At 42.0% G+C, this 15154-nt stretch overlaps 1 protein-coding gene across 1 annotated transcript; it reads right to left on the reverse strand.

The window, feature by feature from the left end:
* Positions 1-714: 714 nt before the first annotated feature.
* DNAJC18 (DnaJ heat shock protein family (Hsp40) member C18) lies at positions 715-14542 on the reverse strand. Its single transcript, XM_054841925.1, has 7 exons — positions 14412-14542; positions 14121-14266; positions 12771-12956; positions 9523-9635; positions 8422-8531; positions 6254-6426; positions 715-2124 (listed from the first exon to the last, which is right to left on the reverse strand). The coding sequence occupies exons 1-7, from the start codon at positions 14447-14449 to the stop codon at positions 2000-2002; spliced, it is 891 nt and encodes a 296-aa protein (XP_054697900.1). The 5' UTR covers positions 14450-14542; the 3' UTR covers positions 715-1999.
* Positions 14543-15154: the final 612 nt, after the last annotated feature.

The following is a 15154-nucleotide window of genomic DNA, read 5'->3' on the forward strand; positions in this document are numbered from 1 at the left end:
CCCTCATTCATGGCACACAAAGTCATCCCTAACACCCTTGGCTGCGATGACACAGAACATCTTATTGCTTTTTGAAATATTTTTACCTTTCAAGTCTCATCTTCCGCTTCATCCTGGCCTCTTTCCTAGTCACAGAGAAGACTTCAAATTATTGTGCTTCGCACAGGTGGTCTTCCACCTCCGCAGTCTTTGGTTGAAAGGTGCAAGCTATTTTAAGTGCAAAATACTAGGTATGAATTCCAGGTCCATACAGGACGTGACAGGTCCGATAAAGTCGCCGCGTTTGATCTCCCCACCCGCATCGCATCACAGCCACGGAGTCAAACAGGAATGACAGGGAAGATACCAAACCTGGAACAGTCTCCAACCACTTTGAGATATTCCAGATATATTCTACAAACTACTTAAGATATAAAAAGCAACATTAAAGGAACTTTGCTTTTTATACACACTCATATTATGAGCTCAGTACTGGGAAATTACTACAAGAATTAAGGCTGCCTGTCCTACTGCCAGCCACATCACCAATCCAGAATAACCAAACCAAACATTTTTGCCCTTACAGACTCTCACACCAAGTGCGTTTCACAACCACCCCTTCCAAAAGTCTTTTTCACTCTTCCCGTCCTGAGTGGCTGACAGACACTGCTCAACTTCCCCAAGCGCACCTACAAAGTTGCCCAATGGGGAACAAATGTGAACACAAACCCGCTATTTTAAGAAGTCACTATATTGTTTAATTTTTTTTTTTTTAACACACCGTTATTTCCCAGCAGCAATATTGCTGTAGTTGCCGTGGTCTAATCACATAGGGGACGCGTACGTCTCATCTGCAGAAGCATCAAGCCTCAAAACCCAAGACAAACCTGCACCCACATCAGGGAGGGAGGGCAGAAGCCTGCACATGGATTGCTCAGAGATTTCCTTTGTAAGAATAGTTATTCCATGTGTGCTACTCGCTGGCGGCACCCTGGAGAAACTGCCTCAGGAGGTTACTGATGCTCACCTGGAGTAACACTGTTCCCTGCTCTGACGAGTATAACCCATCCTCAACCTGCCCTTAAATGCCTGGTTTTGTAGAGGATCAAGGAAAAAAAAACAGGACACTACTACATGGATCTTTTTCTTTGCAATACTAATCTCTACAGTGAAACATTCATAACTGCTCAACAGAGTAAAAATATGCTACATCAAAACTGTACCAGAAAAAGCAGGACCCCTGTAACAGCTGTAGAAGAGTCTGCAGATAAAAATAAGAATTAAACAGCCAGCTTAAAAATATGCCACTGAAAACGTAAAAAAGAAATAAATACAGCTGTCCTTTCTCTACAGTTTGGCAGACACTGGTGCAATTCAGAGCCTCTCATCTTCTTGTTCCACGTTGCAGTTGTCCCACCAAGGAAGAGAAGGGGGAAGTCCCTTTGACAGTGCGGAGAGCTGGGAGCCTGCTCGAGCGCTTACCTGAAGCGGGTACTTGCCTCTTCTGAATTAAGCACTGTGTATCACACTCCAACAGGAAACATGTCACCTTCCATCTAAATTCTCATTACAATCCACTGAAGAAGCAAGGACATCTGCTCAGTATCAATATGAGAAGGTGAGCGCGCTCAATACCGAGAACTATGCCGTTCGTATGATGGAGTGAATTGCGGGTCCATATAAAATACAGAAAGCGAAGACATTTGTCTGCTCTCCTGGGAAGTATATACTGTTCAGATGGCAGACAAACTACCGATGAAGACAGGCTCCAAACTAATAGCGTTTCCCAGGGAATTAATTTACAAAGTGCCACTGGTCCTTGGAACCAAATGTAGTGTACAGTATATATTACAGCAAACACTAGCTCTATAGCTTGTGTCGGCCCATCTCTGCACTATAGGCAGAAGGAATCAAATATTCAGACTCTTTACAATAGACTCCTTCCCTTTTTATACAAAGGAAAATAAAAACCATAAGTTAAAACAGCAATAAATAAAACTACAGAATGTGTGTGTCCTGGTCAGCCCCCTTTGTGCATTCCAATCAGACTGGAGAGCTTCTCACAGTGTTCAAGTTTCAGTGATTCTGCTTTCTGTTTTAACCGCTCATCTCTGTATAGCTTGGCCAAATTTGACAAATCAGACTCTGAAAGATGAAAAAAAATATATATTAGGATGAAGTTGTGAGCCTACTTTAAATAACTGTTTCTCAGTACTTTGTTATCCTTGTGGCATGGTTTGTTTGGTTTTTTTTAATTCACCTTGTGTCAGTGAAACCAGGCATGTTAACAATTTTCTTTAAAGAGAGGCCCTCAGGTTAAACCAGGCTAGCTACTCAAGAAAACAGTATTTTTGTAATTGCTTGAAAACTCAGTTATAATAACTCACCCTACTAGTGCCCTAGTAGGACAATAACCAAACAAAAATAAGATTGATTACAGTCTACAAAGAAAACACAAACTCTAAAAATACAGAGGTCATGGAGGATTTAAAATTATGTTAATGATCTAAAGAATAGGTGGTTGCTTTAAAATAGTTGTATACATTTAAAGTACTGGCATCAAGAGAGGCTAGTAGGATACCATTTGATCTGCTACACAACACCTGTCTTAGGCAAAACCACTATTTCCCTTTGAACTACATCTGATCTCAGCATGCATCGATCCTTGCTGACGTCCTGCCAGGCACAGACTGGCAGAGGGGGGTTACTCTGCACCCACCAGCGGTATTTAAGTGACAAGCCAGAGGGGACGAGAACCTCATGACTACTTTTTCCTATCACTTCCTTCAGGCTGTGTCAGCTGTCTGCAGCCTCGTAAGCTAAGCATGAATTCCAAGATGTACATCCCTGCCCACGTAACTGAGAAACGTAAGTCCTTTGGCAGATCCATCCTGCAAGGGCCCAGAGCACCCATCCAAATATATACTTTAATGTACAGATAATTAGGTTTTTTTGATCTTGCACTTCTCAGAATTCAAACTGTGTCTGGCAAGAGGTTCGCCCAGAAGGCATTATAAATTCCTTTTTTTTTTTTGATTACAGAAAGGTGAACAGCTAGCTGAGGGACTTGTCTGAAAGGCCTCCGCGCCCATTCATTAACAATAAAATCTTGAATGTACTTTGCTTATTTTTTCCCCTTCTTCTCAAAACTGAAATAACCCCATTGTTTAAATTATTTCCCCCCAGTAATTCAGAGAAGTTTCTTTTGCTGATTAGCTAAGGAAGTCTTAACATAACTTTCTCCCTGAAGAATACTTCAGATCCAGGATTAGATGCACCTAAGAGAATAGCAGTAATTTGTTTCTGAAAAGGTCAAAATTTCCCTAAGCACAGGCTACCTGATGACACTCAATTTTTCAAAGAGCTTTTATACACCTTACAAGTCCCTCCTTTTACAGAATCATTCAGAATGGAAAGAACTTCAATAGGTCCTTTCATGCCTCATGTCCTCCGTCCCACTGAAATTTAAAGCCATTTGACCCTCCACCTATTTATTGCAAAGCTTTACAAACTGACAGGCACGAACATTTTATTTTAGATCAGGAATCAATTTTCAGGTATTATAACTAAAATGCCACTCAAGGAATGGCGGGCACATAGCCGTGACAAGCCTAGACTAGACTGAGGTAATTGTCTCCGAGTCCAGAGTCCCTGGAGTTCTGCAGTGAAAAACCTTAGTTTACACTTACCCAATTGGGCAAAATTATTCCCTGCAAACGCTTGCACTTTTGACAGCATTCATTCTGTCACGTCTGTTTCTTGCGGTTTTTATCTTTTACACAGAATCATTCCTTTGAACTTTTTCTCCTAAAGGAAGTCCTAAAATACTGCATTCCAACTACACATCCTTATTCTCTCTCTTTTCAATTGCCTCTTTGTAATTTTCTACAACTCGGAGCTCTTTGCAGTCTTACTTTATAACTGTGCTATCACAGCTGAACAATCTCCAGTAAAAACCAGGGACGTGCTTTTTGAACTTAACTGTATCAAAGCTTTTGGAAGACCAAAAAACACAGCGTACACAACTTTTACACACAATTCTGCTGTGAAGGGAGGAACACTCTGTATGCAGCAGTATAAAAGCGACAGGCTGAACAAGATACTGATCTATCAACATACTTTTGAAGTTTTCATTAAGGACACTAGGTAACGCTTTTAAAGTCCTTGATTTTATGACTTGAAAAATCAAACTGTTCCTGTGTAACTAGGTCCATTTTGCCAAAGAGAAATGCACCCTCAGCAAAGAAAACAAACCTGCTATTAATAGACATTCAACTGACAAAAAAAAGTTGGCCACATGAAGTTAAACACTTAAACAAGAATTAATGGACCAAAGTTATGAAACAATGGCTGACTAAGAACTGTCTCAACATATCCAGAGAACTTTTCCCCAGCACTCCATCTTGTATTCGGGGTTTTTTTTACAAGCTTGGCTGTACTCAAGTTAGCACCGTCTCAGCTGCACTCATTACCTACTCACTGGCCTAGATGGTAATCATTCTGAAAATTATTATTTTTTTTAATTACAGTGGTCTCCTCAGGCTACTGCTACTTGTGGACCTTGTAAATATATTTGCAGATGTGTGACTAATCAAGCCTCCAAGTGTAAAAAGCTCCAGCGGAGCACTGTTTCGCAGGCATTATTTGGCATTCAAAGCTGGACCATCTCCCCCTCTCTGACTACCAGTCTCTCTCAGACTTTCAAACCCCGTTTCCCATTTTGGGGCACGGCACTCCTTAGCTCAAGGTCTACGTGAAAGAGACAACGTGGCAATTTGCAGTTGCACAAGGTCAATTAAAAGGATTTTTCTGTAAGAAATAAATTCTATCCCTATAGCAAGCCTACGCACGAAGCCTACATTTATGGTTATTAACAGCCACATTACACCTAGAAGCTGCTACTGCCAGCCACGGACATCACAAGTCAAGCACACCAAAAACTAAGGGATTGTTTGGGTTTTTTATGGTCTTATATTATGGATCTCTTCCTTTTCTAACTTCAGAACCTCCACCTGTATATTTCTCTTTAAAAGTAAGATTGGTAACTTTCATGTAAAATAAACCAAAACAACCTTTCCCATCAAAAACTTGTAAATAGTTTGGAGTCAGCAACACTATTGTTACCTCTAGCACAGGATTAAATGAGTCTTGTTTAGACAAAGAGTATGCTTCCACAATGATGCAATTGGTAAAGAAACTGTAAAGAAGTGCAAAGTCAGTTTTTAGTAGTGTGCTGAGGCCTGTTTTATGTTTAGAAATTTACAATTTAGAAAGCCCTACTAGTGTGTGAAAACAGCTTACTATTAAACATTTACACAGAAATAACAACTTCCAGTTTCCTTTATCACAGCAGTAGTTTGTGTTTACTCATTTGAAGGTGATGAGTTCTTTAGCTGAAAAAAATTAGTCACAACATCCCAACTTCAGCTAGTCCTGGTAATTTGATTTCTGTTACTTTGTACAGTTACATTAAAAAAAAAAGCAGGGATTTGCTTTATTTTAAATGAACTAGAAGGGTAGTAATTAACAAATAATACAATATGGGGTTAAAATACATGCCTTTATACGTGCCACTGATTGACTTAAGATTGACGTGAGAATAACGATTTTGAATGCTTGCATTTTTGTGTGTGTTCTCCCTTTCTGCATTCAATTCTTGTTTTTAAGAGACAATCTTGACTATGGTGAAAAACATGCTCTCAAACTCATCTAAAGATAGAAAATGCAAATAAGCGCACAAACCAAGCATAGAGGCACACTCTTTGAAAAACGGTACCAGTAACACAGGCCACTACAAGATTACCAAAGGCACCGGGCTCTCCTGATGAAGTTTTGAAGAAAAAGTTAAATAATCTTCTTGTGGAGCCAGCTGAAGCAAAAATGATTCTGCTATAGCAAAGGAAACGTGAAATAAGTGATGTCTTAAGATCTTTTCTAGCCCTAACAATCTGTCAGAGCTAGGTAATGTGGTGGATTATACGTTTAAAACATCATCAACAAGAGTTATTCAAGCATAGAAATGGAGTGGAAAAAAATGTCTCAAATAGTGAAGTCTACTTTCCACTTGTCTCTCAGAATCACCTAAAATGAATTTTGACAGACCCTCAAGAATAGCAAATTCATTGTAAGGGCAGATGTGAGAAATACCAGTGCAAGGTTTGAGATGTTAGAAGCATCAGAAAATGAGGCTAAAAATGGCAGTGCTTTGTGAAGCACAGCCATCATACAACTACTGATGGGCTGTAGGCACACACTTGCAACAAAAATAACTTACTTTGCTGTTTTTCCTTCCAGCAGCTGGTCTGAATGTAGTCTATGTAATCTTTTTCAACGGTTTTCTCTAGCTCTTGAAGTTCTGCTCCTTGATAATTCTTTTCAAAGTTTTTATCAACATAGTAAGGCACCTGCAAGTTCTCTGTTTCTCTACTAATAACATGGCCTATGGACCTGTGAAAACATCACGGAGAAAACAGATTTTTTAGCAGTTCAAATATAAAGAAATCAAGAGATGTTTCTCCATATTAGCATTTCCAGAGGACAGTATTTACAACTTCTTTACAGTTAACTTTGTGCAAGACTACAGCTCCCTCAACCATCCAGTAAGAAAATCACACGCCTCAGGCACAGCAAGCTGTGCACAACAAACAGAATTCACCCCCTATGCTAAAAACCACAGGAAAATATCTAATATTTGGAGATATCTACCAAGAACTGACTCAGAGCTGACACTGTTCCTTCCAAATTCTGTGTTTGTTCTCAACAGCTCAGTCAAGACACTTCCAAAACATAAGAGCAAATTTTATCTGTGAACAGAAGCTCCACACACTTTCTTCTGTTTGCTGTAATTTCTGGCAAGCTAGGTCCAGAAATCCACGGGAATTGATGACAAATACAGAGATTACAGGAAAGGCATACGGCCGTAGCATCGCTTAGGGCATAATGCAATTGGGTCGGGACTTTTCTGGTTTCTGGATCCTCTAGTAAAAATAACAATTATGAGGGGAAATTGTAGTTACACTTTCTTTTAGGGTTTTATAATCATCAGTAAGCAAAGCAGGGCAAGAAATATCCCAAAGCATATCCTGGAGGTAGAATTAGCCACTCTGACACAGCCACTGGATTAAACTATACTCTTATACTGAATTTCCTTATTTGAGCAAAGATACCCTGGCATTTTTTCAAATCGGTGCCCAGAGAAAAAGAGGCAGGCAGCCAAAACACAAAGGTTACATTCTACTCAATGGAATCCAGTTTGCCCCTTCTATTTCCTGGACTCCTCTTTTCCTTCTATGTCACAGAGATATATGCTTTCTTTATACAAACAAGTGCCTTTAGGGCTGTTAGTGTTTTGGTTTTTTTAAGGATATGATTTAGAGAACCAGCACAATAGTCAGGCCTGAGCCTGGTATACAATCTCAAATCAACAAGAGAAGGGGAGGAAGTGAAGAAAAGCAGGAGAGATTAGCTGCTCTGGGGGCAGTGTGGGAGGTTTCACATGGGACTGGCAGATAGCAAAAACACATTCTGAAAAAAAAACCCCACCAAAAAAAAAATCAACGGAAACAAAAAAAAACAACCACTCGTTTGTTCTTCTACTAGGTCTACACACTGACACCTTGTGGTAAAAAACGATAAAGGCTGTGGGCAGAGAGGAAATGGGCCTAAGCGTAAGTAGTTTTACTCCTAGAACGGGGCAAGGGGAGTGTTTGGACCGTGTCTGAACCCTGCTGAGTCCCACTCCGATCTCCCTAAGAGCTAGTGAAGGTGACTGGACTGGTCTGCTCTTTCCCACTAGAGAGCTTCCCTCCTCCCAGCACTGGATGTTGAGAGGAGCAAGTGGGTTTTCCTCTGCCCCACAAACTCAGATCACAGCGGGTCTGGCAGCGTTCCTTCTGCTTCCAGAGCTGCCCGGTTCAGTTTGCCCTTTGCAACCCTGGGTTCCTACTTCTTTACAGATGTTAAACCAGGGCATTTCAAGGCTTTAATGATTTGCAGAGCTTGACGATTCTTCTAATGGAATTCAGGCTCCAGAGCAGATTTGGACAGCAGGCTTCGGTTCTTAATTGCTTTCCATGGGAATCTGGGTGGTGGTACAGAGATCCCTGGGGCTGGGCAGGCCAGAGGCACCGTGGGTGAGCTATACCCACGTTCCTGCTACTGTATCACTGTGCGAAAACATTTCACACCAGTTGAGAAAGGTTTCTGGCTCAGCGCCTCTATTTGTTCAGCACACAGTACAATAAGGCACGCCATAGTTACTTCATCGCGAAATGCTTAGGAGAACCCGTCAATAGAGACTGTTGGTATTTCCTTATTTACAAAACGATAATACTTTCTAGAAAGAACAGAACGCTAACGTGCATTTTGCTATCAAGTCCAACTTCTGTCTACCTCCTTATCGCAAACACTGAAGACCAGAAAAATGTAATTTGAATGACTTACGATTTGTAGAATAGACTGTAGGGTGGGTTTGTGGCCATCAGTTGAGTTATAACTGACACTATTATTATTATGAAAACTGGCATCAACTGAATAAATGCAGAATATGAATTCTGAAAAGAAAAAACAATAATCAGTTTTCAAGAAAAGATATAGATGGAAAAGGATGCATCTGTTCACAGAAACCAGGCTATCATAGAGCAACAATGTACTAAATGTAAACTAAAAAGGAAAAAAAGAGGAAGTACTTTTGAATTTTGAGGGATGCCATTTTAATTTCAAAATAACCTTTATTAATAATCTCAAAAAGCTCTTTAAAGCTCTTTTCTTTCAATTCAATTTCAACTTCCAGGACATTTCTTTCATCTACAGCTTCCTTCACAAGGTGATAGATGCCCACAGCATTGTACCTATCAGTGACAATCCAAACTGAAGGAACACACTGCAATTCCATTTGTGCCTACGGCTTTTCTGTACATCTTCTGAAGTCTGCTACAAGCATTCTAAAAACCTCAATCTCTGTTCAAACACTGGGTAAAAAGGCTGAGAAGTAAAGGGTTAAGAGACCATATGTAGTGTAACTTGGGATACAAGCACTTGGGTTTTTTTGTTTGAATTAACTTAGTACAACAGAAGAGCGGAAAAAAAATATCAAAGGGCCAAAGAGTTTCAGTTGGTAGAAAAGTATCCCAGACCCAACCTGTCCCAGGCTGGACAAGGCCTGTGCAGCAGTCATGCAGAAACTGTATGCTAATTTTCAGAAGGATTAAGTACACCATTTAATACAAGCCAGTACCTCCATATCCGTTATCAGTCCATATTTGGACTAATTGTTGTTGGATTACCAAACCACTAGAGCTTGCAAAAAGTAAGCACCAACAAAACACTTGGTGACAGAAACTCCAGGGCCTGCAGTCCTATCAACTCTATGTATTTTTAAAGTAATGATTAATAAAAACCAATCTAGTTACTTTTTAAAACCTCCATTTTGGCTGCAGCATTGGAGGATAAACACTGAGCATTCAAGCATGGGAAAGTTTGTCCTGGCTTCAGATGCGTAAGTGGACCCCTCACTCTGGTGAAATATTTACCCCTCCTGGGTACCTGTGGCCTGTTTTCTTCCTCCTCTTGCTCTTGCGTCCATGCTCTTTCATTTCGGTGCCTTCGTGGATAATAGTGTGCATCTCTGGCTACATTTGAGAACATATGGATATTTCCTGGTAAGAGAAACCAAGAGAGAGTCATGATTTTCATCCAGTTGCTGGTACTCACCTGTATTTCTCAGAGTTTCTCATTGATTATCCAGGCTTATACTATGCATCCTGAATTACAGTTGTGAGACTCAGATTAAAAAGCGCAAAACACACCTCAGATTTAATGTCAAAATAATACGTCGTTCCAAAAAGCATACTAGAGAAATTCTAAAGTTTGCCCCAAGTCCATCTTAATTTAAATCAAACTGCAGAGACATGCTATAGTTTTTTTATTATTGCATCTCATACTTTAGTATTGTTTTTGTCACATTCACTTGCAAAGCTGTAGCTTGTGTTGCATCCCCAGGCTCTAAGCAGGAAAATTAATTTGCTTCAACAGACTCAGGCCATGAATTATGGCTTCCCATAATAACCAAATGTCATCTTTTACAGTCATTTCTAGTTCCTCTTCCTTCAAGCTACGAATAGTTTCACTTAATGATTTTATAATAAGGAAAGAGATTTTTAAAATAGCTTTTTGAGTAAAAAAAAAAGAAAAAAAAAGAATACAAGTCAGAATTTCCTTTCTTGCACACTGAATGTAGTTGATTTATTTTAAAAAATTCTAAAATGAGAAAAGAATTGCATATGCTGTTTCAAGCTGAAGCTTGAACTCTGATTTTATCACCATATGAATGTCTTAATAATAGCTGCGCTCTCCTCTGTCGAAATTCAGAATGTCTTTGTATTAGAGAATTGAAATTTATGGCCTTATGACAATAGAAATGCAAATCTATTTTTAAGCCCTGGGAAAGATGTCACATTATTTTACACTCTTATACTGTCCTTTCTCTGAATTTCCCAAAGAATTCTGCAAGGAACCTGGGCGGCAGGGACCTCTGCTATTGTGTCAAAACATCCGTTTCATTGCTTGTTCACAGATTTTTCCAAGGGTCTAGGCACCTTTGCAGCCACAGCTCCAACAGAGAGCCAAACAAGGCTGGCTTGAAGAAGGGAAGTTTCTTTCTTGAAAAAGAAAGTTTGTTTCTATCATTCAACATTGTTCAGACAATATTTTATCAAGCTGTGAAAAAACAGAAGCAAGTGTGGGAAGAGAAGAATGGTTTTTGCAGGGTGCCTAGAGAAAAGTTTTCCCAAATTCTAAGTTTCTCAAAGGATTTCTGCCAGCAGTTTCTTTCCCTCCATGTGCACTTATTTTTTATGAGAAGGAAGTCCAACTTGTAGCCTCTACCCGTTATAACTGCAACACTATGCCACATGGAGACTCTCCTTCTAGACTTACAACATTTAACATTTTAACTTTAAATATTTTTCAAGTGAATAGCCACAGGGCAAAAATGCACAATAAAAACAAAGCCATAAACTTGCCCATAAAAGCTACACAAATGATTTTACCCTAACACCAACGTTTCTCGTTCAGATTTCCAGAAAGCCTGGTGATAGCAAGGTGTCACAAAACAAAATCCAGCACAATACTGCAGCTTAGCACCAACTTCAGCTCATGCGCACAAGTCCTACTTAACATTATAATAGTTTAAAAAATGTTCTCTTTATATCAACTATTGGGATAGCCTTTTATTAGCAATTCTCTCGCTAAATAGAAACTGTGTGGACTTTGCCTGTTTGGAAAACTACTGAATGGACGATTTTTCATGATTTAAAACTCACTTTTAGATTAGAAGAATGCATACATAAATTCAGTCCTAAACATATTTTTGGCAAGGAAACTATTGTTTACTACTGACACCTATTACTATGAAATTATCTTTTCATTTTCTTATTCTTTGCCACTTTGATAAAAATTCCCATTTACTTCTTCATGCCGCTCTACCTGTTAAACCTGCCATGCCCACTACCCAAATTCCTCCCGCAGCTCCACAATTTCTTGTCCTCAACTCTAAGCATCCCTGTCACCCACAGCTACACAGCAGCTGTTCCTGAGGGCAACGTTTCACCGGTGGCTGAGGCGAAAGGCACCTGCAGGTGCCATTTCTTGCAAAGTCAGAAATGGAAAACTTGCAAACTCAGTGTGGAATTATGCCACTCTGAGTTCAGCTTGCTTTGCACATCTACCAATCAAATTTTGAAAGCAATTTGAGGTCCGCTTAGTTGCAAGATGCTACCACACAGACTAAGGTTATGGGGAACTTGTAAGTCATTACCTCTGTGGCTTTAGGCTGTAGTAATGGGTGTGTATGTTGCTTTATATCATGCCTTGGAGGTGAGAAAGTTTACAAGAGTGCTAAAGTGATTCGTTAGATACTGCCAGGAAGACCCTTGAGCTCACCGTATCTTTCAATGCGTTCCATTGATCTTGCAGTATCTATTTTTACGACAAATCCAGAAGCCAAGGCTGGACTGAGATGTGCACGGAGCTGCTACAGGTACAGACCTGGAGACTGAACAGCCAGCCTCTCCTGGCAGGCATTGCTTTCTACGCTACGAAGTTTTAATTTCTTTACAGTACTCAAGCTGCTGCAAGCCAAATGAACTCCCGTTTTCCCAGTTATTTCGGCACCGGAACCACAATGCCAGGAGCTGCTGCCATGCTGTACTGGAACACAGTAAGGCATCTCAAATACATCACCATCAGCAAAGATGCCTCTGATCCCTTCCCATTCGCACCTTATTTCAACTCTCACACCATTGCTGGCTCCAGACAACGAAGGGAATAAAAGAAACAACTAAAAGAAGGGTCTTCAGCTACAGCTGGTATTAAAACGTTGCCTACCCAAGAATCAAACAGCCTAACTCCTCGCCAGACTAAAATGTTCCTACCCCTAACTAGCACTGTCAGAAATCTTCAAGAGAAGCTGGGAGGTTAGGAACTTGCCCCAGCAGCAACAGCCTTTACCCCACTGACAGTGCACTCTCCTAGGAGCACTCCTGGAAAGCAAGGCTGGGCTTTCCACTTGTTTAGGGAATGGAGTTGCTAAAATCGGAAGTTTAAACTGTGTATTAAGGGAACTGTTCCAGGCATAAAAAGCTAGGAAGGGAGAAAAGAGTAAATCCAAAAAGGTTTTTTTCTCTTTTCGTATGTACACTCAACTCCCTGAGCAGTATCAAGAGAAGCTGAACTTCCTTTATGGTCTAGCATCAGTTTGTTGCATTTCAAAAACACTGCAGACAGATACTAACCTGTAGGAAAGTGCCCACCAAAAAACACATTGAATATTTCTTCTGGTGTAATGTCTGCTTCAAATTCTGTGTAGTAATTATAGTGCCTGGCCTGGCCAGTGCTGACATGCTCTTGGTCACTTCCGAATTCATCATATCGTAATCGTTTCTCAGGGTTGCTCAGAACTGCAAAAGCATTGCCTATTGCTGGAGAGTGAATTAAAAGAAGAGTTACATGGACGTATCATGCAGTATTTCCAGATCTCGGGCTTTTATAAGCAGAGTAGCAAAAAAGCCCAAACAGACACAGAAAATTTGTGTTTGACCAAAGATTGAATTACTTTTGAAAGAACTGCCTTTGTAAAAGAAGTGTCACAACACTGTCATTACCTGTGATGGAACCTGTTTCCTGCTATCACGGATACCAGGAGAAAGACGAACGTGTTAAAAGTATATGGAGAGGGTTGAAATATTTGTAAAACTGAGGTGAGAGATTCCACTTCAGTCACAAGATCGAGAACTCAACATTTTATCAGATCAAACGAAGCACTGATATAGAAGCCCACCTCCATATACAGTCAATACAAAGTTAATAACTGCAGAGAGCAAGTAAAACGCAGACCCGTATTCCAAGTTTTTCTGTCAGCAGAGATGCTTGTGAAGCTGTACAGCATATCAATTTCACACTTTACATCAAACCACCCAGAAGTATTTGTTTGGTTCATCTTCTTCCTTATGTTTGACAGAACACGGCTGTAAAAAAGTTCATAGAGAAATACAACCCTAACACAAAAAAATAAAGAAAAAGCCCTTGAAAACCTCCTTATTCTAATAGACTACGAATGTTGTACTTTCCTTGCGCTGCCTTACAGTGCTGTTGTAGACAGCTGCAACACAGCACGGAAAAGGTGAGTTTAGATGCTAACGTTATTGATACAGGTTTAGACTGCAGCATTACTGAAACGTCCAGATACAGAATACTGGACTCAAATTTCATATGGTTGTATATAGATACATGTAAAATTTTATTTATGACACAGAGCAGTTACTGGTTACACAACGCCACGCTCCTGCATGGCCAGTATCATCTCCAAGCATCGCTCTGAACCTTTGGCAGTATCTAGGAATGAGATTTGGGATCCGTTTCCCTTTGCTTTTAATGGAAATCTGTATTTTGAAGATTAAATGGCAAATCTTGCCGAGCAGCGGCGGGATTTTGCGGAGATGCGTGTATTTGTCTATAAGCACAGAGAAGCTATATGGGCCCGTATGATGCCCTTATATAAGGCGCAGAACTGTAAGTCTGAGGCAGCCTGTCCTCATTTTCATCTTCCTTTACGACTTGCAGCACCGGGCCAGCCCCCACCTCACCTTTAAAAGCTTCCGTTGCTCCGGGAGCGCGGTTCTTGTCAGGGTGAAATTTCAGGGCCAGTTTGCGGTAGGCTTTCTTCAGGTCCTCCTCGCTGGCGTCCCTCTCCACCCCCAGAATTTCATAGTAGTTCCGACACCGCTTTATTCTGGAAGCGCGCACAAGGTTATCCTCACCGGCCCGTCCCCCCACACACCCCATCGCCCCCCGCCGCTCCCTCAGCCAGCTCCTCTCCTCAGGCAGCTCCTCTCCCCCGGCCCCCGCCCGCCGGAGCCCCCCGCTCCGTCGCTCACCGCCGCACACCGTCCAGCTGCTCCGCCGTGTAGGTCATGGCGGCCGCGGCGGGCCCCGGGGCAGCCCGCCCGCCCCTCACAGCCCACCGCCCCGGCCCGCCCGCGCCGCCATGTTGTGCGCGGAGGCGGTGGCCGCGCGGGGGCTTCTGGGTACGGGAGTCCCCAGCCCCCCGCCCCGCCGGCGGCGCGCGGACTACAGTACCCAGCGGGCACCGCGCGGGGGCGGGGCTTAAAGGGACTGTGCGGATGACGTGTAGCGAGGCTTGGGGACGTCATAGGCAGTTTACGGAGAGGAGCTGGTGGCTGTGGAGGCAGCGGGAGCGCCGCGGGTTGAGCTCAGGGCTGCGGTGGGGGTTTGTGTGGGCTGAGCCTCAGCCGCTCGCCTCCCTACTGCAGCGTGTCCCTGGGTGTGAGGTCAGTGCTGTGAGTCGGATGGTAGCTTCAGGGAATGACGTCACTATCTCGGAGCTGAAGGTGCCTTCCTGGCGCAGCACTGCTGTGTTGGTAGGGCCGTGGGAGACAGTCTTGATCCATTGTGTTGAGGCTGGAAGGAGCCTGGAGAAGTGCCTGCCACGTCTTCTGGCCAAGCTTTGGTTGGAAGCCCCTCAAGGGCTCGTCCCGCAGCTCCTTCCCGCTGCGTTCGTGCATTGCTGCTGCTTGTTTCCTCTCATCCCATGTATCAAAGTGAAGCTAATGAGCTGAGGGAGTGGAGTCAAGGTGTGACGGAGTTGGTGTCTTCTACC

The sequence above is a fragment of the Grus americana genome, chromosome 14 (genome assembly GCF_028858705.1).
Source record: "Grus americana isolate bGruAme1 chromosome 14, bGruAme1.mat, whole genome shotgun sequence".
NCBI lineage: Eukaryota > Metazoa > Chordata > Aves > Gruiformes > Gruidae > Grus > Grus americana.